The 23,280-nt window shown below is 56.5% G+C and overlaps 7 protein-coding genes and 1 non-coding gene across 8 annotated transcripts; 4 read left to right on the forward strand and 4 right to left on the reverse strand.

Annotated features, from left to right (window-relative positions):
• Positions 1-481: 481 nt before the first annotated feature.
• ACO1O0_008795 (transmembrane amino acid transporter protein-domain-containing protein) lies at positions 482-2,809 on the forward strand (the record flags this gene model as incomplete). The annotated part of the gene is made up of 2 exons (XM_083198156.1): positions 482-2,569; positions 2,633-2,809. 2 exons carry the CDS (start codon positions 482-484, stop codon positions 2,807-2,809), a joined length of 2,265 nt encoding a protein of 754 aa, XP_083045891.1.
• Positions 2,810-3,445: 636 nt separating this feature from the next.
• ACO1O0_008796 (sucrase/ferredoxin-like domain-containing protein) lies at positions 3,446-4,420 on the forward strand (the record flags this gene model as incomplete). The annotated part of the gene is made up of 2 exons (XM_083198157.1): positions 3,446-3,631; positions 3,701-4,420. The coding sequence occupies 2 exons, from the start codon at positions 3,446-3,448 to the stop codon at positions 4,418-4,420; spliced, it is 906 nt and encodes a 301-aa protein (XP_083045892.1).
• Positions 4,421-4,891: 471 nt separating this feature from the next.
• Positions 4,892-6,268, forward strand: ACO1O0_008797 (cytochrome b5 reductase family protein; the record flags this gene model as incomplete). The annotated part of the gene is made up of 1 exon (XM_083198158.1): positions 4,892-6,268. One exon carries the CDS (start codon positions 4,892-4,894, stop codon positions 6,266-6,268), a length of 1,377 nt encoding a protein of 458 aa, XP_083045893.1.
• Positions 6,269-6,444: 176 nt separating this feature from the next.
• On the reverse strand, positions 6,445-10,450 carry NEO1 (aminophospholipid-translocating P4-type ATPase NEO1; the record flags this gene model as incomplete). Its single annotated transcript, XM_083198159.1, has 3 exons — positions 6,445-6,562; positions 6,620-7,029; positions 7,079-10,450. The coding sequence occupies 3 exons, from the start codon at positions 10,448-10,450 to the stop codon at positions 6,445-6,447; spliced, it is 3,900 nt and encodes a 1,299-aa protein (XP_083045894.1).
• Positions 10,451-12,506: 2,056 nt separating this feature from the next.
• Positions 12,507-18,306, forward strand: SEC16 (Sec23-binding domain of Sec16-domain-containing protein; the record flags this gene model as incomplete). The annotated part of the gene is made up of 3 exons (XM_083198160.1): positions 12,507-14,451; positions 14,836-17,655; positions 17,708-18,306. 3 exons carry the CDS (start codon positions 12,507-12,509, stop codon positions 18,304-18,306), a joined length of 5,364 nt encoding a protein of 1,787 aa, XP_083045895.1.
• Positions 18,307-18,783: 477 nt separating this feature from the next.
• On the reverse strand, positions 18,784-19,888 carry hus1 (checkpoint protein Hus1/Mec3; the record flags this gene model as incomplete). The annotated part of the gene is made up of 2 exons (XM_083198161.1): positions 18,784-19,778; positions 19,846-19,888. 2 exons carry the CDS (start codon positions 19,886-19,888, stop codon positions 18,784-18,786), a joined length of 1,038 nt encoding a protein of 345 aa, XP_083045896.1.
• A 2,027-nt stretch (positions 19,889-21,915) lies between these two features.
• ACO1O0_008801 lies at positions 21,916-21,996 on the reverse strand. Its single transcript has one exon. It is a non-coding gene; the product is annotated as a tRNA-Ser (tRNA).
• Positions 21,997-22,247: 251 nt separating this feature from the next.
• Positions 22,248-22,717, reverse strand: ACO1O0_008802 (uncharacterized protein; the record flags this gene model as incomplete). The annotated part of the gene is made up of 2 exons (XM_083198162.1): positions 22,248-22,610; positions 22,691-22,717. The coding sequence occupies 2 exons, from the start codon at positions 22,715-22,717 to the stop codon at positions 22,248-22,250; spliced, it is 390 nt and encodes a 129-aa protein (XP_083045897.1).
• Positions 22,718-23,280: the final 563 nt, after the last annotated feature.

The raw sequence follows: 23,280 nt of genomic DNA on the forward strand, positions 1-23,280 counted from the left end.
GTGGCCACCATTACTACACAGGGTTTGTCCAGTGGAGCCGCCCACTGTGATGCGCCCTTCAGTCAGCAGACCAGTGCCCAAGCCTCGGCGTACTATCACTAGCCGTTCCTTATCTATCCTCCAACCACACGCCGACTTCCATCCCATGTCTGCCATTGTCCGCGTCACCTGAGATTCCCAACGGCTGGAGCTCTTGTCATCTGTCCAACCTCTTTCAACCATTTCCCGCAACCGGGTGGTCGGGAACAACCCTGTCTTATTTCGTTAACCACCAAAGCTTCGCGTGTCCAGCAGCGCCCCTACCCCAACTGGGAATCGACTCATTAGCTTTCTCCCCCAAGTCCATATCCGTATCGAATTGCGCCCTCCCATAGCTATGCGGATGAGCTAGCAAGCTCCCTCCTCCAACTCCCTGAACGTCGAACCGCACAACACCACGATCATGTCTTCGCGTCCGAGAAACACGTCCAACCCACAGTCCATGTCGGGCTCACCCGCTCCGGACCCCCAAGCCCCCCGATCCATCGTGGGTTCGCTGCCCCGAGCTGACGCGACCGCACGTCTGGCCTCGCCGATTCACTCGCTTCCCCGGGGCGGCACGCCGCCGCCAATCGCACGCAACGGATCTCCCCGGCCTGACGACTCCGACATTAACGCCCCTCTCCCCGGAGGCGGTGGCAGCTTCCACGGTCCCGGCATCTCAGCTCTGGCCGCGGCGCTGGGTGACTCCCTTGGACAGTCCCCCCCTCGCCACGGGACGCCCTCGCAGCCTCTAGGCACTCCACCCCGGACACAGTCGCCGGCCTTGGGCGGGCGCCTCACGCCCACCAACTACGGCTCCTTCAACTCGAAGTCGCAGCTAGGGCAGGGGCAGGGGAGTTATGTGCCTTCTAGCACCGGACCGTACGAAGACGTCGAGGTCGTCAAGAGGCATCTAGTCAACCCCAACGACAACGAGGCCCCCGTTTCGGAGGAGTCGTCTCTTCTCAGCGGGCCCTCCAAGGGCAAGCAACCGGAGACTGCGGCCGCCGGCGTCGGAGATGATGAGTTTTCGAGCCTGCAGCTGCAGGGCGGAGATGTGACCCGGCCCATCTACAAGTGGACGGAGCAGGCCGAGGCCAAGTACAAGACGCAGCGCAGCAAGAGCTTCGACGCGCCGAGACCGGAGCCCGAGAACCAGGTGCTCGACATCAACTCCATAAAGGTGCCCGGTGGGTTCCGCAGGAACCACCTGCGAAGGCTGGCTGCCAGCCCGTCCGGGGCCGCGCGACGCGGTGCGCACCATAGCGACGACAGCGCCGAGGCGCAGCAACCGCAGCTCTTCACGTCGAGCTTCCTAGAGTTCCTATCCATCTACGGGCACTTTGCCGGTGAAGAGCTAGAGGAAGACGACGAAGTGCTGGGACCGAACGAGTACTTCTCCTCGGGCGAGGACACAGACGAGTATGGCAGCGATCGGGAACCCATGGAGGACAGCGCCCTGCTGGCGCCGTCTAAACGGAGACGCAGAAGAAAAGTGCGTACCACCGGCAAAAACAGTCCCACCAACGCCATCATGCTGCTTCTCAAGTCCTTTGTCGGCACGGGAGTCCTCTTCCTGCCCCGCGCATACCTCAACGGCGGGATGCTGTTTAGTAATGTGGTACTCCTGGGTATTGCGGCGCTGAGCTACTATTGCTTTGTCCTGCTGGTTACCACTCGACTCCGGGTGGACGGGTCTTTTGGCGATATGGGCGGCATCCTCTACGGAAAGTGGATGAGGACCATCATCCTGGCGTCTATTGTGCTCAGTCAGATTGGCTTCGTAGCGGCATACATTGTTTTCACGTCGAAGAATCTGCAGGCATTTATTCGCGCCGTCTCAGATTGCAAGACGTCCATCAGCATTCCCTGGTTGATTATAATGCAGATGGTCATATTCCTACCGTTCTCGCTGCTCCGCGATATCGGAAAGCTTGGCTTCACAGCGCTCATTGCGGATGCCTTCATCCTCGTCGGCCTTGCTTACCTGTTATACTATGACATTCTGACGCTCAACAGCGAGGGTGTAGCCGATATCGTCATGTTCAACCAAGACAACTGGACGCTATACATAGGAACGGCCATCTTCACCTTTGAGGGAATCGGGCTCATCATTCCCATCCAGGAGTCAATGAAGAACCCGGAAAAGTTCCCCAAGGTCCTACTCCTCGTCATGGTCATCATCACGGTTCTCTTCACCACCATGGGCGCTGTCTCGTACGCCGCCTACGGCTCCAAGACGGAGACGGTAGTGCTGCTCAACCTGCCCCAGGACAACAAGCTGGTCAACGGCGTGCAGTTCCTCTACTCGTGCGCCATCCTCCTGTCGACGCCGCTGCAAATCTTCCCGGCCATTCGCATCGTGGAAACCGAACTCTTCACCCGCAGCGGCAAGTACAACCCGTACATCAAGTGGCAGAAGAACGTGTTTCGCTTCTTTGTCGTCATGCTCTGCGCCGCCATCGCCTGGGGCGGAGCCGATAACCTCGACAAGTTTGTGGCGCTGGTGGGCAACTTTGCCTGCATCCCGCTCGTCTACATCTATCCTGTAAGTTCCACCCGTTTCCGGCATTAATTTTTTGTTCTATGCAGTCTGCTAACGCGCTGGCAGCCACTTCTGCACCTCAGAGGCGTCGCACGGACCCGACTCTGGAGGTACTCGGATATCCTCCTCTGCGTCTTCGGCCTCGTCGCCATGGCGTACACGACATCCCTGACTGTGATGAGCTGGGCCAATTCCGAGCCGGAGGGCCCTGGATACTGCGACAAGAGGGGCACGGAACTTTGAGCATCAGGAAGGTCTTTGAGACTGTTGTGAAGAAGGAGCTAGAGTCATCGAGATTGTCATCGTCACTGGGTATGGTTACATCTTGTAGTAAGGTGTGCAGCGGTATAGAGTACTTTTCCCAGCGTACATCGTAGATAAATAGAGCGAGCTTTCACACACCTTACCCTACTTCAGTACTTGCCATTCTTTCATGAATGACAACTCGGTGCTGCGATGTACCATATGACTGGTTACATGGTACGGATAGTAGTATTGTGTCCAGGAGCCAAGCCGCAGTGATGCAATGGCGGTCCTTGGCTGTGGGGTTCCGTACCATCCCGAGTGTGGGGATCCCGCATGATCGCCATTCTCGGTCTCCGAGTGTCGAAATGTCCGTACTTTGTAATCATCAATAGCCCGACTTCGCCATTCCCTCGACTCTTTCGTTCTCCTCTCCTCCTCTCCTCCACCTCCTTCCATCCCCTCATCCTCTCTCCCAACAAGAAGATGAGGCTCAGGTGCCAATGGCTGCCGCGCCGCATCGCGCTGGTGCCGCGCAGGACCCTAGCCACCAAGCCCCGATCGAAACCGCACCCGCGACCGCCACCATTCCCGACCGTAGGGACATGTCCGTCGCCGACATGCGGTTGCGCCCCCATGCCCCAGGGGCTGGATATAGACCACAAGAGCCCGCTCAACGGCGTCATAACGGGGTATTCGGAGCAGATCCTCGTGTGCACGGGGCACGACGATTGGCCGTCTAAGATCGAGGAGGAGAGCGGAGGGGATAACCTCGCCGCGGACTTGAAAGAACTGTTTGGCCGGGGCGGCACGTTCAGCGATGTGAGAAGTCCTTGTTTCTTTTCGGTTTTTTTTTTGTTCGAGTACGTTAAGCTAATATTCTGGTCCCAGCCCTTCCACAATGTGTCGATCCTCAACGCGTCGTTCCCCAGCTCCATACCCCCGCGAGCAGAGGTGCAGTCGACGTCGGCGTACCTCTTCCCGAGCTTCAAATACGTGCCGTACCTCCCTCGAATATCGTTTGACGCCGTCCAGGCGCTGGCCAAGGGATACGTCCTGCCCACCAAGCTCCACCCGATGCACGACGGGCTGTCACCCATCCACCGCGACCGGCTGACGCGCAACGAGTCCTACGCGGGGCTGCTCCCCGGGGTGAGCGACGTGGACGAGGTGCTGGTGCTGATATGCGGGCACGGCGGGAGGGATGCGCGGTGCGGGATCATGGGCCCCCTGCTGAGGAGGGAGTTTGAGGAGAAGCTGGCGCAGACGGAGGGGATGGAGGTGAGGACGGGGCCGGTGCAGGTCGGCAGCCTGAACGGGGAGACGCCGAGGATAGACGGCAACGTGGGAGAATCCAAGACTGGGGCGAGAGTGGGATTGATCAGCCACATCGGCGGGCACAAGTTTGCAGGCAACATCATCATCTACGTGCCGCCGGGGTTGAAGATGGGGAGCAAGCCTCACCCGCTGGCCGGGTGCGGCATATGGTACGGCAGGGTCGAACCTAAGCACGTGGAGGGAATTATAGAAGAGACTATATTAAAGGGTAATGTCGTGGAGGACATGTTTAGGGGAGGCATAGACCAGCATAGGAGGATACTGAGGATATGAGCAGCGGAACACATAGCGGCAGCATACAGCGATTCCATAGATTCCTTGTAACATTAGTCTTATGTAACGAACACAGAGCTCTAAATACCACTGAACTCGAACATGGGCAAGACGATGGTCAAGTCGTCGGCGGGCTCCAAATTGGTATGCGAAAGAAGCCTGGGAATTTGGCACGTGACCTCGCGTCTAATTCTTGTAGTGCGTGACGTTGACGATAATCTGATCGCCAAATCCCTTCACAACCGCCTGGTGCAAGACGCAATTCTCGCCACTAGGAACTCCGGCTGGTATTTCCCTATTTGCGGAACTGTGACATGGACTTTTTCTAGGCGAATCGCCTCGGACCCGGGAACAAACAAGCCCATCCATGACTCGTGCCCTCCGTACTCGTACAAGAATTTACGACACCACTCACCAGTTCATGCATTCGCTGAAATCAGCGTCGGTGCGAGTGTCAATTAAAGCGAAACCATGGCGACCAGACTTGGGCCGAGGGTTATAGCCCAGGCCCTTTCACAATGTCCGGCAGCAAAGCCGTGTAAATCGCCCATCCACTCACTCCGGCTCCGTCTCCCTACATCCGTCTCACACCCTCGGTCGTCCTACACGACCAAGGCCTCATCCTCCCCTGAGGCCCAGCCTCAAAGGTCAAAGATCCTGCGCCGCGGCCTCATTCTCGTCGTGGTGCTAGGAGGCACTGTCTACTATCTGGCCACTCCACCCTCCGCCAAATCCACGACGCTCAACGACATCACATTCGTCCCCTACACCATCACCTCCCGGACCGCCCTCTCACCCTCCTCCTTTGTCCTCACCGTCGTCCCGCAAACCGCCAACCCGGATCCGCCGTACTTCCTCCCCGGAACCGACCGCTGGCGCCATCCCCTCTGGTCCGTTGAGTTCAAGCAGCCCGAGGTCCAGATCTCCCGCCACTACACCCCCCTACCTCCCTGCTCTCGCCGCGACGCACCCACCACCCCGACCGACGCAGACCACGGCGGCGAGGCCGATGGCGCCCTGCGCTTCTACATCCGCACCGTCGGCGACGGCGAAATGTCCCGCTACCTAAACCGCCTGCGCGTCGGCCACGCCGTGCACCTGCGCGGCCCCCACGTCGGCTTCGACCTCGTCGGCCGCCTGGGCGCCAGCAAAAGCATCGTCTTCCTCGCGGGGGGCACGGGAGTCGTTCCCGGCATGCAGGCCGCCCGCGTCGCCCTCGAGGGCTACGAGGACACCAGGGTCAGCCTGCTCTGGGCCGTGCGCCACCGCGACGAGATCCAGAGAGTCGCAGGGCCCCCTGAGGCGCCGCCGGCCGGCCGGTCGTGGTGGGACCTCGGCTGGAGGTCGTCGTCGTCTTCATCGTCGCCCGAGCCCAGCGAGCTAGACCCCGCGCTTGAGGCGCCCAGCCCCGTGGCGCGCCAGCTCGCCGACATGAAGAGGCAGTACGGGCCGCGCTTCAACGTGCAGGTCGTGGTAGACGAGGAGAAGTCTGCCTTCCACCCGCAGCACGTGCAGAAGGCGCTGGCTGGAATCTGCGAGAGCGACACCTCCTCCCCGTCGCCGTCCCACCCGGGCACGGGGTGCTCGCTGCATGACCAGAAACTGCACGAGCGGGCGCCCGAGTTCGAGGCCAGCAAACCCGAATGCGAGTGTGCGCCCGTCGATGGAGCCCTGCCGGGGAAGAACCTCTTCATCGTTTCGGGACCGGACGGGTTCGTGACGCACTACGCGGGGACCAAGGAATGGCGCGGCGGGCAGCACACGCAGGGTCCTGTGGGCGGCGTGGTTGGCCAAGTCCAGAGCCAGAACCCCCAGCTTGCGCGCGACTGGCTGGTGCTGAAACTGTAGTGAATTCTGTATAGTAGTAGCCGAGACCTTTTTGCATAGCGTCCGCCTGGTTGTTTGCATGATTTAGGGGAGGTGTATAAAATCTGTTGTATTTATATCTAGAATAGACATGATGATGCGAAACCACGCTCTCTGACAACCTAACCCTCCAACGCCGATGACCCGAAACCGTACACTCATGTGCTCTGGACCTTTCTATATGATGGCGGCTTCATCGTCCTCCTGATGATCTTGCCGAGATACGGCGGCACCAATGACACCGCACCGATGGCCAGAACACGCCAGACAAAGCCCCTGGGAAGATGTTAGACCCTGAATGCAGTAAAGAGACCCGATGCCAGGCGGACTCACCAAGTGATGATAAACTCGAGATCGAAATACCCGCCCAAGAAGGGGATCGATCCAATGTAGAGGATAAACGTCCCCACGATGCTAAGAATCATGACGGGATGCCATGTTGTGATCTCAATGGCTACCATGAGAAGCTCGTTCAGGACCAAGACGGTAAAACTAACAGCCACCATCTTCGGGCCGTCCACCTCGGTTAAAATCTGCGACAGACCCTGGATCATGCCACCTTGGTATATGGACACAAGAACCCAGACGAAGAAGGTGCGGTACGACAGGGACCGGCCCGATGTCAGCTCCTTATACAGCTCGGGGTACAGATTGGCCAGGTTCTCATCGACGTCCTTGTCGAGAACCAGGGACAAGACAGGTGCTGCTGTGTAGACCGTCGCGTAGCCGACAAGGAGCCAGTCCTATCACATATTAGCAGACGTCGTAGCTGACGGGGCTGATAAAACTCACCTTATACAAGCCTTCGGGCTCAAACTTCAGAGCAATACTATACATGGTCTGGCAGACAGCGATGATGAGACCACGGTGGATAACAAACTGAGCGAGCTTGGCGCTGCGTTTGTAGCTGTTGCGGCCATGCCATACGAGAAGCTTTACGAGATGGCAAAACTGCTCGATGGAAAAGTCTGCCGCCAGACTAGCCTGACGTCCCTCTTTGCCCACGATACCAACGCCCACATCGGCCGCCTGAATCATGGAGACGTCGTTCCCGCCGTCGCCGATGCAGCACACGCGCTTCTTGGTGAATTCCTTGATCAGCTTAGCAACCTCGGCCTTCTGAGTGGGCGAGCAGCGAGAAGCAACCACGGTTGGGAGTGTGACGGCGATGGAGATGAATTCTTTGCGGAAGTGCGTGAGAAACAGGGCCAGACTCTCTCCATCAAGAAGAAGACAGGCGTCAGTCTTGCTGCGCAAGAAGTCGAGGTGATCCTGCGCATTATCTTTCCTCTTAAGCTTGGCCACGGTGTAGATGTACTGGCCCCTTGCAACCAGTTTGGAGCTCACCGCAACACACCGCGCAGTCTCGACCTTGTCGCCCGTCAACATCCAGATCTTGATGCCAGCGTTGCGGAGGAGCTCCAGCGAGGGTTTTACGTCCCTCTGGAGCTTGTCCTCCACACCTGTCACACCAAGGAGCTCCAAGTCGTTCTCAAGGTAATGGGACACAACACGCTGCATCCCGGCATCTCGTCCAGCAATGGCAAGCGAGGCTTCGTGGTAGCTGGAAGAAAACTCTTGGTATTGCTGAAACGACAGCTTCTTGCGCCCAACTACGAGCGTCCGCAGTCCTTCTCGCGCCATGTTAGCAGTTTCTTCATCGAGCCAATCGTTCGCGGCCACAATGGAGCCCATGACAGTATCAGCTCCCTTCTGATAGAACCATATCTCGCCAGTTGTGAGATCGGGATTCTTCACTTTGGCGTCGGTGTGGAAGTGAACAATGATTCCCATACGCTTTCCATCGGAGGTGAAGGGGAAGACGTCCAGAATTCGAACTCGCACAACAGGTCGACGGCTATCTGCCATCTCCAAGACCATACTTGTGCGATCTCGAGAGGCTAGCCGTAAGCCAACAGACTCGGTCCACCGAACGATGGCAATTTCATCCGGAGAAGAGGCCTGATAGGAAGTCACTTCCCTACCATCCTCGATGTCAACCGTGGGCGTCACGTTGTGGCACAAAGCCAACGCGAGAACCACGTCCCGCACACGCGACCCAATCTCCCTTCTGGTGCGAGTCGCGCCGACATTGGCGGCTGCCGAAAAAGTAGATGACGGTGTGATGAGTGTAGATTGGGATGACGGGTCGGTTGTGGGCTGGACATGGAACCCCTGCCGAACGTAGGAGGCGACTTCGTCCATAGCTTCATTAGCGTACGAGACAGTTCCAACGTGGATCTTCTTCATCTCCATCTCGTTCTGGGTCAAGGTCCCCGTCTTGTCGCTGAGCAAATACTCAATCCGCCCAAGATCTTCAGGAATGGTGCTCGTACGGACGACAGCCCCGGGGATGCCCGGATCGCGCTGGATGAACCAGGAATAGGCACTCTTCCCGAGATCCAGATTGACGCGCAGACTGATCGGGACAATGGTTGAGAACAGGACCAGGAACCTCATGATCTTGATGTACCATACATTTCCTTCCGTGTTCTCGAATCCTTCCAGAGCAACCAGAATAACAGACAACGCAAGAGTTAGGACACATAGGATCTTGGTAAGCGAGTTGATTTCGTACTCGAGGAGGCCAGTTTTGGAACGGGAGGGGGAGGTCGAGAGAGCGGAACGCGTCTGGGGTCCCGTATACATGATGACCGCGAGCGTTATTGCTTGAGAGGCGATAACAGTATTGGCCCAGGCTGTATTGTCAATGGAAAGGGGTGCTGATTTGACGCCGTCGTCATCATTCTGGAGCGCGGACTGATGACTGAGTGCGTCTTGCCTCGACTGTAGAAGCTCAATCTTCCCTAGGAACTCATTGACTTTCTTATCTGGCTTTCCTCCAGTCACACGAAGCCTCACAAACTCTTCTGCGGGTAGGTTCTGCGTCAGAGGTGAAGATAACCTCAGCTTCCAGTCGGTCTCGCCGTCGAGCTGGTCAGTCCGAATGAAAGTTTCGCCAACGGGGCCGCTGTCCGTCTCGTCCTTCAAAGCCTCCGCTTCCGGCTCTTTTCCTTTCACGGAGGGATCCCCTGATTCTTCTAGTGCCAAAAGAACTTCCTCCTCGGCTGGCTCCCTCGCGGCAACAACTGCGTTACCATCCGAGGCGTAACACTGCAAAATGACAACGTCCGCGGGGACCCGCTGTCCTTTGGACAGTTTCAGCACATCGCCGACTTTCAGGTCCTTCGACTTGCGGCTCATCTCCATGACATGGGAGGAAGGCTGATTGGTCTGTCCATCGTCCTCCTCTTGGATATCTGTTAGATCCGCGCGACTGCCCCTCGACCTTTTAGAATTCTTCCTATATGTCTCTGATTTCAATTGCCGTCGTGGACGGGCGGGTCCAGGAGAGAGGCCCGGCTCATCGAATACAAGGACCTTATATGCTTCCGAGTTCGCTTCGGTATCTCTTTTCCGTCTTCCGATATCATCATACGCTTCCTTTCCCATAGTAATCATAAGAACGAAGGCGAGCGGTGCAATGTAGGTTGTCAAGTAGCCGATCCGTAGGGCGGGAATCGCTTGTGATAGGGCGACAAGGAGGAAGTACATGTTGAAAAAGAAGGAGAATTCGTTGTAGAGAGTGACTGGTAGAAAGGTGAATGCTGTGTATTTGGCGTTGGACACCATATTGTTTGGGAATCGAGTGAGCTGGCTGGAGCCGACGGCGACATGGCGCGATGCCGAAGGGTCGTCATCTTCCCGTCCTTCATGCTCATCCTCGTCGCCTTTTTTCGATCCAGACATGAAACTAGGAAGCCGCACTCTTGAGCTTCGCGAGGATCCGCGGCGAGACGCCTGCTCCCCTAGCAGCGGAGAGTCATCGTCGCCATTGCCGCTCCCATCTGAGTATCGCGGACGTGATGCCTCATTGTCGGAGAGCAACCCTTGGGTGTCGTCACCCCAGTCGTCCCTGTTGTGGCCCAAGTCGCCATATCCACGGCCTCGCTTGTTGGTACGCCGCAGACCACCCATACGCAGATTCCGCAGCGCTATTCTCGACGTCTTGTGTTCGGCGCCTTGCCGTTCCGAGGGCGACCCGCGCGTGGGCTCTGTGGATATGGGGTCGAGCTCCTCGATTTCAAGGTCGAGATCCGAGTCGGAGTCATTCGTAGGGGAGTCGGGCGGCTTGGGCGGATTGGTGGAGGTTGAGGAAGACATGCCGCTCCGAGAGCTCGATTTCTGCTAGGCAACAATGTTGAGAGCTCCTGGTGCAGCTCACGGAGTCGTCGACATGCTGCGATCGTCGAAGACAAGGCGATGTCACTTGTGGCGAAGGGACCGTGTCTCAGCGGTGCGCATGACCGTCGCAGGGTCAGCGATCGGTAGAGATGACTATAATGTTTCTTGAGGATGCTAAACTGGAGATGGGTCTTTTGTAGGCTTCAAAGCGGGATGCAAATGCGGCACGTATCGTGGAAATTGTCTTTATCGTCGGTGAGCAACAGCGAAGGAAGGTTGGTGTTCTCGAAGTTGCAGTTGCCCCGGGGCGGCGTCACTCCGGACCGTCAGGATACGTCGCTGGAATCAGGGGACTAGTTAGGTGCCTGGGGGTGCCTGGGTCCACTGGGTTGGAGCTACAGATAGAGCTGCCTGCACGAAACTGAGGTTGCCACGTAATAGGGCACCTCGATTGAAAGCCTCGCCGGGTGCGTCACCCTGTATGGATAATAGACTTCCCACCTTACCTATTCGTAGTAAGATCAAATCTGGAAGGTCAAGTTCGAGTTCGGCATATAAAACGATCCTATGGAATACCTACTGGACAGATCTCAGTTTCAGAAACGGATGATAGCTGTTAGGAGCGGTTTTTATCAAAGCATGGTCATCCGTGGTCTTTCATTCCGACTCGGTTGATCAATCACACCACGAACATTTACAAGCGTCCTCTCATTTCTCACATAGAACGGGCAAACTGATTAATCGCCCTACCTACCTCTTGCCTTTTGCGGCGGTCTAACTGTGGTTCACTGGTTGCGTCGTATCCCCCTACCTTACATAAGGTAAGGTGTCCTGCTCTGGTGACTTGCTTCCATGCGACGTCACATAATCGCATCTTTGTATACGTACTTCGTACCAGGCTGCATATTGAGAAAGTACGGTAGGTATGGATAACGGGCACAAGCATGTCCTTTCAGGGCCAATGCTAGCTGGTGCTGCGAATAGAAGGACTTGACACAAATACCACGTGGAAATCAGTGCTCGATATGAACTACCTTATGTAACTTTGACCGAAAGCATGATGGACAGACGGAGCACACGGCCGATGTGCCCCGGTTCAGTCCCGGAACAGGGTTCTCCTTGTAGCATCGTTGATGACGACGGAGGCAGCTGGACGCATCACCTGCTGGAGCGCCATGCTGCCATGCATCACCCAACAAACTCAACCTCAAATGAGGTACGTGGCATCATGAAAATCAACCCTGCAGTCGTTCTACGTACGCTCCGCGATCCTGAAGCCGGCTGCGGAGAGCTCGGCTATGGGCAGCATGTGATAGTGTGCAGGTGCGGAGGTCCTCAATCCTGATGATCAGGATTAGCCTTGTTCAAGGAGGAAGAAACAACTTTTAACATCGCAACTAGAGAACAAATCTGCAACATCATGTAGAGATATAATACCTACGAGTACTCGGTGATAGGAGTGGCAGATAAGAGAAGTTTAATTACTTGACAGAGATTTCTCCAGGGGCGTAGGAGCTCATTTCGCAAACTCTCTCCGCAGATCTAGAAACCTAGTCGGATAAACGCCGGGGCATTCCGGGCCATTTTGGGGGATTTGCGCTATGATGATCACTGATGACAGCACTTTAGTCGGTACGGAGTAGTATTATTACTATTGCTGGTTAGTACCTACAAGTCTGGCTCTGCACCGCGTCTCCTGATTTTGGACAGGCCATCTGGCACTTGTTGGGTCCACGTATCTTCAAGCTACCTACCTACCACCTTGCTCGCCTCACGCCACGGCCTGCATCTCATTTGATACCCAACTCTGCCTCTGCGCACCGGTTATGACTATGAACATGACTGCTTGAGGCGCTGCTGACACTTTCTTTCTGTAATAGTGAGCATCTCCAATTCCCGCTCGCGTCGCGCCCTGTTCGCGCTCCTAGTCGCAGCCAGCGCCCCTATCTTCACAATGCCTCTAACAGCCAACCAGTTTTGTTGTTTAGATTCGGCGTCCTAGTCCTTTTGGTCCTCGTTCGATATCACACACATCATGGCCTCCGAGGCCCCCAACTCGTCCTGGCATCCAGCGTTGATGCCCGACCATACGCCCACCGCTGCAACCTCTCCCGAGCCGACGCGCAACATCTCTCCCGATGCGTCCCCCGATTCATTACACAAAGGCACGCCGTTAGAGCCCGAACCCGAACCCCACAGCCTTGACTTTACTGCCGACGATGGCGACGTAGACCCCTCTTGGTTCGCAAAAGACGAAACCGATGAAGGTGGCGCTTGGCTTGCCTCAGACCAGTCGGCAACGCAACTCGTGGACACCACCGATGCCTCCGAGGGAAATGCGCAAGTAGACACGCAGCCCCCGCCTCAAACCAGCGAGGAAACCCCATCAAAGCCAGTGTCACAGCACTCCAGCTCCATGTCCTTTGCGCGAACCGTCTCTCACGAAGTTAGTCTCGGCGACGATGACGAGGGTGACTGGAACCCGGGCCGCAACAGCACGGATCCTTCTAGTTTCATGCCACCCTCAGACCGGACGAATTCGTTTCCCGTTGTGCCGCCTATGGCTTCAAATAATGACGATCATAATGATCAACCGCTACCTTCGAACCAGGCTTGGGACGTGTTGGAGGAAACTGAAAAGGAATGGGACCTTCACGACCAGTCAGAGCAGACTGGGCAGACTGAGCAGACTGGGCAGACTGAGCAGACTGAGCAGGCTGCGCAGGCTGCGCAGGCTGCGGGCTCAACCACTCAGCCCGACGCGCAAGAGACGCAGCCAACCCGCGGTAGACATGCCCCCTCGCGGTCCATGGGCGGGGATGTACAAGCATTCGAAAGCCAAGCCGCGGATGCGCGGTACGAAGAGGGTGTCCCTTTAATTCCCAACTCCGATAACGAGCGTCGTGGATTCCTAGGCTCCGAGCAGAAATCTGCCGAACCCGATCCTTTTGCGGACGACGACGCCAATCAGGACGACTTCTTCGCTCAGATCGAGGACTCCCAGGCAAATGAGCCAAACATCCCACCTCTGGAACGAAAGTCCACGTCACAGGTCTTGGGATCTTTCGACGCAGAATCACTCAGCCGCCAAGGTACATTTGGTACACTCAAGGAGAACGATGGGCCAACACAGGCAGCGACCGAAGCTGCCGGAACGCCTCAGGCTTCAACGCGCGGTCGCGGCCATAAGCGCTCCAAGACTCAAGAGTTATGGCAGGCGGCGTTTGCTGACGATGATGACGACGATTTCCTCCTAGACGACTCCGTCGACGAGGGAAAGGACATCGACTCAACCGCCTTCCTGGGAAGCGACGATGAGGGTTTCCTTGACGAGGCTGATGAGGCTACTCCTGCACCGGAGCCCGCGGCAGCCGCTTCCCCATCCACCCAAACGACATCGAGGCCGGCTTCTGCATCGAACCCTTACGCTCCCACAAACGCCTATCAACCGATGACCCCAGTGTACCAACCAACCCAGCAGCTCCCTTCTCAACTATCCTACGGCTCAGTCTATAACCCTCCTGCTCCGACGAACAATTTTTCCCCGACACCGCAGTATGGCCAGCCTCCGCCTGTGCTAGGTACCGAGCAACCCAAGACGCAAAGCTTCGCAGACAAGTCCAAGGGTGGATACGCCTCGCCTTTTGATCTGCCATCCGATATCATAGGCAGCGTGCCGAAACCTCGCAAGCGACCTAGCACCCAGTCACTTTACACTCCTCCTCCAACATCCCAACCTGGCCCAGTTCCTACCAGTGCCCGGAGCGCCAGCGCGGGAGTACCTGCACCGCCTCCTTCGAACTCGCGCCCGCCATCCAGTCATGGATCCCAAGGGCCTCCCCCTGCGGCGCAAAACCCATCGATTCCAACCCTGCGAAGCAAGAGCAGTTTCTTCGAAGAACTCCCGATGGCACCGAAACCACGTCCTACTTCAAGGCATAGCAACCGGGCACCATCCCCAGCTCAACACCCACCACAAGGTCCGCCGCCACTTGGGCCATCTCCTTTGGGACCTTCGACAACCACTCAGATGGCATACGCGCCAGCTCCTCCGCCGAACCAGGCAGAGCTCAGCCCGCCGCAGTCTGAAGTTGGGAGCCTAGTAGCCCCCGACAGAGTCAACCCATACAGCGCAATGCCTAATGGCTCCAGCCCCTTAGCCCCTCCCCCAAACAACCCAACAAGGTATTCCCCCGCTCCTGGACAGCCATCTGGAAACGGGAGCACATCGCTACCGCCTCCCACCGGCAATCGGTACTCCCCCGTGCCTCCAGCCCCTCGTCAGGCGAGCTATAGCCCGTCGAGAACATCCACCACGACTCCCCCCATTCTACCTCATCAGCCCCGGACATCGAGCCCCTTAGCCCAGTTTGAAACGAGCAGTGGAAAATCATACGGCGATGTAGCCCTGGCGGAACGACGGTCAAGTAGCTCCTCGTACGAGCCAAGGCTTGGCCGGGTCCCTTCTCTGCCGCCTACCCGTGAGGTCGACGAAGAAGACGACCAGATAGAGGCTGGGGTGTCGCTCGGCACCCGCCACTCCTCTGTCGAATCGAGATACGGCCCCAATACGTCCGCAGCCCTTCAATCGCCTCCGCCCCCGGCCCAAGCTGTACAGTCGACCCTGTCGCCGCCCAAGAGAGCCGGCTCCAGCTATATGCCTCAGGCCCCTCCAACAAGCCAACCCGGTTTCGTGCCGCCCCCTAGGGCGCAGACACAATCCCCCGGAGCTACGCGTGGAAATAAGCCTACCACATACGGCCACGGTCGCCGGCCGTCTTCCGCTCATTCCTCGGCATCACCAGAAATGACAAAGGCAGCCCACCAGTCCAACGCCCCTCAAACTCGGCCCCGTGGACAGTCGTTGACGATGAATATGGTTCCGCCAACAGACGGACAGGAGCAAGATCCTCTTCAAAGGTGGAAGGGTGTTCCAGTCTTTGCATGGGGCGTCGGGGGAGCAGTCATCACATCGTTTCCGCAGAGCATTCCGCGCTACACTGTGGCATCATCTACCCCGACGATCTCGCGCGCCCCAGGAGAGGTCAAGATTAGGAGCATCAAGGAGATTGACCCTCTGCCTGAACGGTTGGCCAAGTTTCCTGGGCCCTTGAAGGGCAAGTCGAAGAAGAAGGAAGTCCTTGCTTGGTTGTCATCCGGCATCGAGACTCTTGAGAAGGACCTCCCAGATGTGTCGTTTCACTCTGAGCTATCCCTCGAGGCAAAACGAGCCATCGAGCGCCTACTGCTGTGGAAAATTCTTCGCGTCTTTGTTGAGCACGACGGTGTGCTGGAAGGGACACCTGCGGTTGAGAAGGCTGTCAGAGACATCCTCTCACCAGACTCCCCAGCTGCCACGAACGAGGCGATGTTCCCTCAAGACCTGCCATTGGCCTCGTCAACTATTTCCAACACCCAGATGCAGCCGGATGCCGTGGATCCTCAGACCATGGAGTCCGTCCGTTTGAGTCTAATGAAGGGTGAGCGTGAGAAGGCCGTTTGGGCTGCCGTTGATAAGCGCCTATGGGGCCACGCCATGCTCGTTGCTCACACCGTGTCTCCAGATCTTTACAAACAAGTCGCACAGGAATTTGTTCGAAAGGAAGTCAACTATCCAGGTCACAGCAACGAACCTATGGCAGCACTTTACAAGATCTTGTCCGGAAATTTCGAGGACTGCGTCGACGAGCTTGTTCCATCGCACGCCCGTGCTGGTTTCCAACTCATGTCAACGGATGCATCAACCGGCCCTACCAAACGCGCACTTGATGGCCTAGACAAGTGGCGGGAGACTTTGACACTCGTCCTCACCAACCGTAGCCCTGACGATGTGCGCGGCTTGAATGCTCTTGGAAATCTGCTCGCAGGATATGGGCGGGCTGAAGCGGCCCACATCTGCTTCATGTTCAGTAGGAGCGTCTCGAGTTTTGGCGGTTTTGATGACCCGAACACTAGCATTGTCCTGCTGGGCTCAGACCATAAGCAACAGGGCTTGCACTTTTACAGGGAGCCCGAGGCTCTCGAGCTGAGCGAGGTATACGAGTACGGCCTCTCGTTGGCTGGAGGCAGCGCTGCTGCTGCTGGTGGCACTCCTCACTTGGCATTTTACAAGCTCCAACATGCGGCTACATTGGCCGAGTATGGTTACCGAGACAAGGCCCTCCAGTACTGCGATGCTATTGCCACAGCCATGTCTTCGCAGACTAAAAGGTCACATTACTACAACAATCAACTTGCAACAGCAGTTGACGACTTCATGACTCGACTGAAGCAAGCACCCAAGGGCGAGTCCGGCTCATGGATCTCCAAGCCAAGTATGAACAAGGTATCCGACAGCATGTGGAATAAGTTCAACAAGTTCGTGTCTGGAGACGACGATGGTAGTAATGGTGCCAGCGGTCCCAAGAACGGAGATGGCAGCCCTTTCAATCACGTCGGCACGACTCCAACAATCAGTCGATCCCCATCCACGAACAACTTTGAGATGTATGGAGGTGGTGCTCCCGGCTATGCCCCTGGCACTGCGCCTTCGGCTCCAGCGGGACATTCGATGTATGCCCCCCCGGCTACTCAATTTTCTGCCTCGCCGAACGCCTACGAGTCGACATCCCAGTACACACCGACCAGATCATCTCTGGATGCAGGTTCGAATGGATATCCGGGGTATCCCGGAGGGTCCACAGAGTCTTCGTACCCCGGCGCCGCCGCAGGATCGACGCAGAGCAGTCCTTACGCCCCCGTCCCAAGCTTTCAGGCCCCAGAAGCTAGTCACAGTGCTCCTCAGTCGTCCTACCAACCCCCCGGGCTGCAGCCGTCCCCTAGCATGCCTGCAATGCCTAATTCTCAGGGTCAAGACTCTCTCAATCAGAGTTATGCATCACCCACATTTAGCTACGAACCTTTCCAGATGAACAATTCGGCTCCCGAGACCCAAGACAGTCACAATGATGATGGACAGGAACCTGGGGGCTATGAAGCTCCCTCGTACCAGCCATATGGGTTCGAACCTCCGTCATACGAGCCTGGTCCTGAGCCATCCAGTGAGGATGGCGACGCCGCACGAAAGCCGAAGAAGAGCTTTATGGATGATGATGATGACGATATGCCCAGTGCCCGGGAGAAGTCCAAGGCAGAGAAGGACCGAGAAAACCAAGAGTTGTTCCTTAAGGCTGCTGAGGAGGATGGTAAGAGCTCTCAATTACCTCTAATGAAAGACACTCGCTAATACCTGAACAGCGAAACGTGCTGCCGAAGAAAAAGCGTCCAAGAAGGGTTGGGGCTTTGGTAGCTGGTTCTCCAAGAAACCCGATAGTCCCAAGCCGGGTGAGACACCCAAGGCCGTGAGGGCCAACCTCGGTGAGGCCAGCAGCTTCGTCTACGACCCGGAGCTCAAGCGCTGGGTCAACAAGAAGCCGGGGGCTGAGAATGTAGAGCCTAAGAAGGAAACACCTCCGCCGCCCAGGGCCGGTCCTCGTTCGGTCTCTGGCACTCCTCCTCCCCCTCTGTCTGGCACGCCTCCCCCGATGCGATCCGTTTCCCAGGGACCGCCCCCTCGTTCCGTGCCCCCTGGTTCAGCACCTCCAGTGCCCCAGTTCCCTCAGCTTGGCAAATTCCCATCGCAAGAGAGCCTGGGCGTCCCACAGGGAGCTACCATGGCCCGCTCGGTGTCCAACAACAGCATCAATGGTCCCCCCAGCGCGCCGTCCAGCCGACCCGGGACGAGCATGAGCAACGCAAGCAGCATCGACGACCTCCTCAGCACTTCCGCTCCGCGTAAGGCTGGCCAGAAGAAGCCGAGGAAGAGCGGACGATATGTCGACGTCATGGCCAAATAAAGCCAGACAAAAACGAGATCGCCCCCGCACGGGAGTGCATACTCATACCTGTGCATAATCATTCAACGGCGTTTTTGGGGCGTGGCGGGATACCTGTATTATAGGCCGCGTGTGTGCAGTACATACATGAGGAGGTAAACCTCTTGGGACAGTATTCTCAGTCCCCAGACGAGAGGTGTCTTAAATGTACGTTGACGATGGTGGCGAAGGCCATTTGGCGAAAGCACGAACGAGATATTATATCATGAGTTTTAATATGCATTAATTAGTTAACACGGAACGCCAACATTTATCATTTTTAGTCGTATTAGCTCGTTGTTTCATCCACAACCCATTGTACAAGGCTGCTGCTGCCTATCCTAACGCCGAGAACAAAAGATCGCCAGCCCGAAAACAAGCCATAATGGCCAAAACAAGTTTCCCCAACTAAGCACTGTATGACTGAACATAGTACTGCGATCCAAGTTAGCGGAGATACTAGGCACGCTGCTGTAACAGGGTGTTGCCTACCGTGACAACTGAATCCTCAGCCGATGCATCATCGTAGTGCGGCACGTAGACGTAGAGGATCAAGGCATGGTCGTCCGCGAAGCAGGCAATAACGCGTCCCTCCAGGCGGCCGACGCTCAGCACGCGACTCCAGTCCTTGCCGTCGACGCGGACCGTCGCCCAGCGGTCGGGCCCCTCCTCGCGGAAGCGCGTGCTGGGGTGGTCCTCGACGGGCATGTCGAGCTGCGCGGGGTCCAGCTCCGGGTTCTCGAGCCCCGACCAGACGCTAGAGATGTCGGTCGTCTCGGTGCGGATGCGCAGGCGCAGGGAGCCGTGCATGTTGGCGCTGAGCTCGAGCTTGGGAGCCTTGGTGGCGCTGGTGGTGGTGGTGGTAGCGCCGCCGGTGGCGAGCTTGGTGAAGCGGTCGGAGATGGCCTTGAGCTGGAGGAGCGGGGGCAGCTGGATGTGGACGTCTGGCTCGCGGACCTTGGGCTGCATGATGGTCTCGACGGTCTCGGGGTGGAGGACGCGGACGGGGATGTCTTGGGTGATGATCTTCTCGTGCTCTCTACGCAGGGAGGTCTCGAGGTGCTCGGGGCGGAAGAGCATGTCATCGTCGTCGGCGGTGGCGAAGGGGTCCCTACTGCTGGCAGCAGCGGGACCGGCGTTGGAGGTGCTAGATGTTGTGGTGGTGATGGTCATGGAGAGAACTGGGAGGCCGTCCTTCTTCGTCAGGCGGAGGGAAGCGGACATGCTGTTGAGGGCAGACTTGAGGGCACGCTGGAGGGGCTGGAGGGGCAGCTCGAGGTTGATGGTGTTGGAGTCTTCGGCGGATTGGATGTGGTAGTTGTCAAAGATGAAGTCCATGGCGAGGGAGGCCCATACTTGGGATCCCATGTCGGGAATAACAGTGAAGCGCACCGTGTCATCGCTTAGGCGCACCCAAGCAATCTTCTCGAGAGAGGAGAGCGCCGCGGTGAGTTCTAGGACAGGTTCATCAGCAACTAGTTTTCCTGATGCGGACAGTGACAGAAGGCCGGGCATGCTCACTCGCAAAAGTGCGAATATTCTTGAGTTCGGTGCGGAATCGCATCTTGAAGGGGGTGATGGCGGCGCACCATATGGGTGTGGCAGGTGGTGAAGTGAGTGAGGTGAGGGTGAACTGAGCTGAGGTTAGGTGGATTCTAGACATGCTTCGTAGATACCCTGTGGTCGGTCGTCACATAGCCCATCTTGCACCACGGTTGTATGTTCTAAAACTCAAATGTGGTAATTAGGTCTAAGGTCTATTCTTGTATACTAATTTCCTATTGCTTGGGTACTTTAACACCAGCATCAATATGAATTGAATGCTAGTTACTTTACCGAATCTTTGGTCGTCTTCAAACCGTACGTACCCGTAAAGACTAGACAAGTCCCCCAACGTAGGACCAGCGTATAGGTCATCGTCCACCCCAATTTGGCAAGAGGACTAGGAGTAATCTGGACGGCAAGAACTGATGGGAAGAAAAGTCTAAGTTGAACATGCCAATAGTAGGCACTATGAGCTAGATGTCAACACTTAGTTCACACCATTTCCCATCTCCTACACTTGCTATCATCACTCTGATATCCTTTGCTCAACCTACGATACTCCCTATAATATCATCAGAATGCCTGGCCGTAAAAGACTAGGCAAACCTCGGCTGCCCGATTTGGCCTTCAAGGTCTCCAATGCGAGCTCGAATGGATCAACCGACAGCTTCAACTCTCAAGACACCATTGGGCGCACATTTCCGCAAGCCCGCCTATCCGTCACTAAATCGGTTCCTGATTCGGCTATTTCTTTCAGATCGTTGGTTCATGGGACACTGGACTCTGTCTCGCTATCATCCGATGAGCAGGTGACAAAGGCAAACGAGCAAAGCGCTTCCTCCGAACATGATACCGAAGCAACGCTACAGCAAGCCCAAGCTGAACCCTCCCCCAAAGAGCCGCATGCAGATAATGATATGCAGACCGGATATTGTGTTCTTTGCGACAGAAGTATGTGCGGTGACAAAGCAGTTAAACCGCAGATCAAAGGGTACTACCCTTGCGGTCACGCATTCGGCCAAGATTGCCTCTTCAGGGCCAGTAAAGGCCTCGGAATAATCCGTATAAATCGCTATCGCAAGAGTATCCGTCGCCGCCCCGTAGCTCGCTGTCCCAGGGAAGATTGCGCCTGGATCGTACACGACTACTGCAAGCACCTGGCTATCCCAACGGCTGAACCCCCCGAAACTCCCCACACCGAGAAGACAGCACCCTGGGTTCCCGGACCGTGTGAATCTTGTGCCGGGAAAAAGGCACAGAGAATCCACAGGAGTTTAAAGAAGTGGAGGGGAAAACATGACGGCCCTGCCATAGAGCGCCGGGCGCGGCCCGGGAAAATCTATCGCAGATTGAGAAAGCTTGACAAGCTCTAGGCAAAGTTTCTCAAACGGCGGGAGAAAGAGCTGTACATGGCAGCGGAAAATCCGGGACAATATTCTTGGGGCTTCAATAATGGGTTCCGGCGCGTGGCGCGTTTGAGAATTCAACGCAGAGGAAGGCCGGATAGGACCATGGTCGAATTTGCTGAGAAGATGGGCCGAGTTCACAGTTCTGTGAACAATCCAAGAACGCTCAAGGTCTTCCGAGCACGCCCTGTAGTTCCGTCGAATATTCCATGTAGGAAGAAGTCAGGCAATTCTCCGGGGGGGCTGGCCAGAAAGCGGAAGAGACGGTCATCCGAGTGATCTAGCTCACAGTAACCATGGAAGGAACCTGGGGATCGAAGCACTGACAGACCCTAGAGAGTCGACTTGATATACGTGCTGGTTGTATACCATGAGCGGTTTGGCGGAAATGGGCAGGTATCTGCTTTTTCAGACCATAGCGATTAATTCTGAATATAGCAAGTCAGCGATGATATCCGCGTGTGCCTTGATATGTGATGGAAGAGCTCAGCAACACGAGCGAGCATCGCTCAGCCCACTCCATGACGGCTTGGAAGCGAAGAACGAAGAGCACTGTGGACCGGTTTCTAGTGGAGACGGCGAGATCCATTCCTCCCACGAAAGGAGCAAAAAAAAGAGGGCAAAAAAAAAAAGATGATCTCGACGTTGGCCTGATTCGAACAGACGCTCCCGAAGGAATAAGATTTCTAGTCTTACGCGATAACCACTCCGCCACAACGCCTGGAGATGTTAATCTGAGCCGCGTATGCCGTACGTAAGGTCCCCCCCGTTTGCCGCATCAGACAAGCTCCTTAGGTTTCCAACATTAGGAGAAGGTAATCACGGAAGAGTAGTTGAACTCTCAAACAAAGGGTATAGTATTTCTTATCGATCTGGTTCATCATCGCTATCGTCTCGAAACCCTTCTTCAAGGCTATTATTGCCGGGTGGTTAGCCACGATCCCCGTACTGTTCTAAAAGGAATGCATAGACTTACTCCCTGCTCAGCCTTCGAGTATTGTCTGGCCTTGCGCCCATTGCACGCACGTGGCTCTCTATGGCCCGTCGCATATGCCCGTCAACGTCGCCCAGCTCCTCGCCCTCCCCATCGTCGATCTGTTCGTCCCGGTGGTCAATGCCGAGCGCCCCGGGGCCGAGATGGCGGTCCTCGCGGCGGTTGGCAAAGGTGGCGATGCGTGTGGCCACGCGTTCGCGCAGCGACCAGGTGCGCGAGGCGAGCGAGTCGATGGGCAGGTACTGGGCGTAGCGGGCGCGGTACCGGCGCCAGGCGGGGAGGAGGATGTATGTGAGGAGGAGGAAGAAGAGGAGGGATATGACGGCGGGGACGACGAGCGTCTGGAGAGATTGGTCGAGGTTAGTAGTGGTTCTGCCAAGTGTAATAAGGATGGGTAGGTAAGTCATAGAGAGGTACGGACCTTGAGAAAGGAGCTGCTGTCGCCCATGGTGTCGACGGCTCCGTATCCGTTGGTTGGGGTTGCTTGGATAGATGAAATGCAATAACAGGCTTCATAGGCCTTCGTGTGGTCACCGGTCCATTCCTAGGGGAAGACAGAGTTGACACTGGAGATTAGGTTGGAGCTGACTGGGGCCGGTATTAGCGGTGCTTAGGCTGACGACGCTCTCGTTGATGGATAGATGGAGCATGGAGGTGATCCCTTGCTGGTCGCAAACTCGCATATGGGAATTGGCCCGGGCCTCTGGGGACAGGTGGAGTGGCGTCAGGGGTTCCACTCTCAGCGCCCAGCGTAGTGCAGGGACGGGAGCTTCCAGTGACAGTAGTATCCGTACAGGGGCCCTGAATGAGACACTCGACGCTGTCGATTCTGGGTTCTAGAATTTCGAATTCGTTTAGAATATCTCTAGTTCGGTCCCGATGGGGAGCCCCTAATTATCTACATACTATGTACTATGTACTACTACTAGTACGATGTACCCAAGGCGGTCGGCATATGGCACGTAATTACAGGTTGTAGTTAGTACGGAGTGCATGCCCCATCACTCCCAC

The sequence above is a fragment of the Amphichorda felina genome, assembly GCF_050947745.1.
Source record: "Amphichorda felina strain 45539 chromosome Unknown scaffold_9, whole genome shotgun sequence".
Classification (NCBI taxonomy): Eukaryota; Fungi; Ascomycota; class Sordariomycetes; order Hypocreales; family Bionectriaceae; genus Amphichorda; species Amphichorda felina.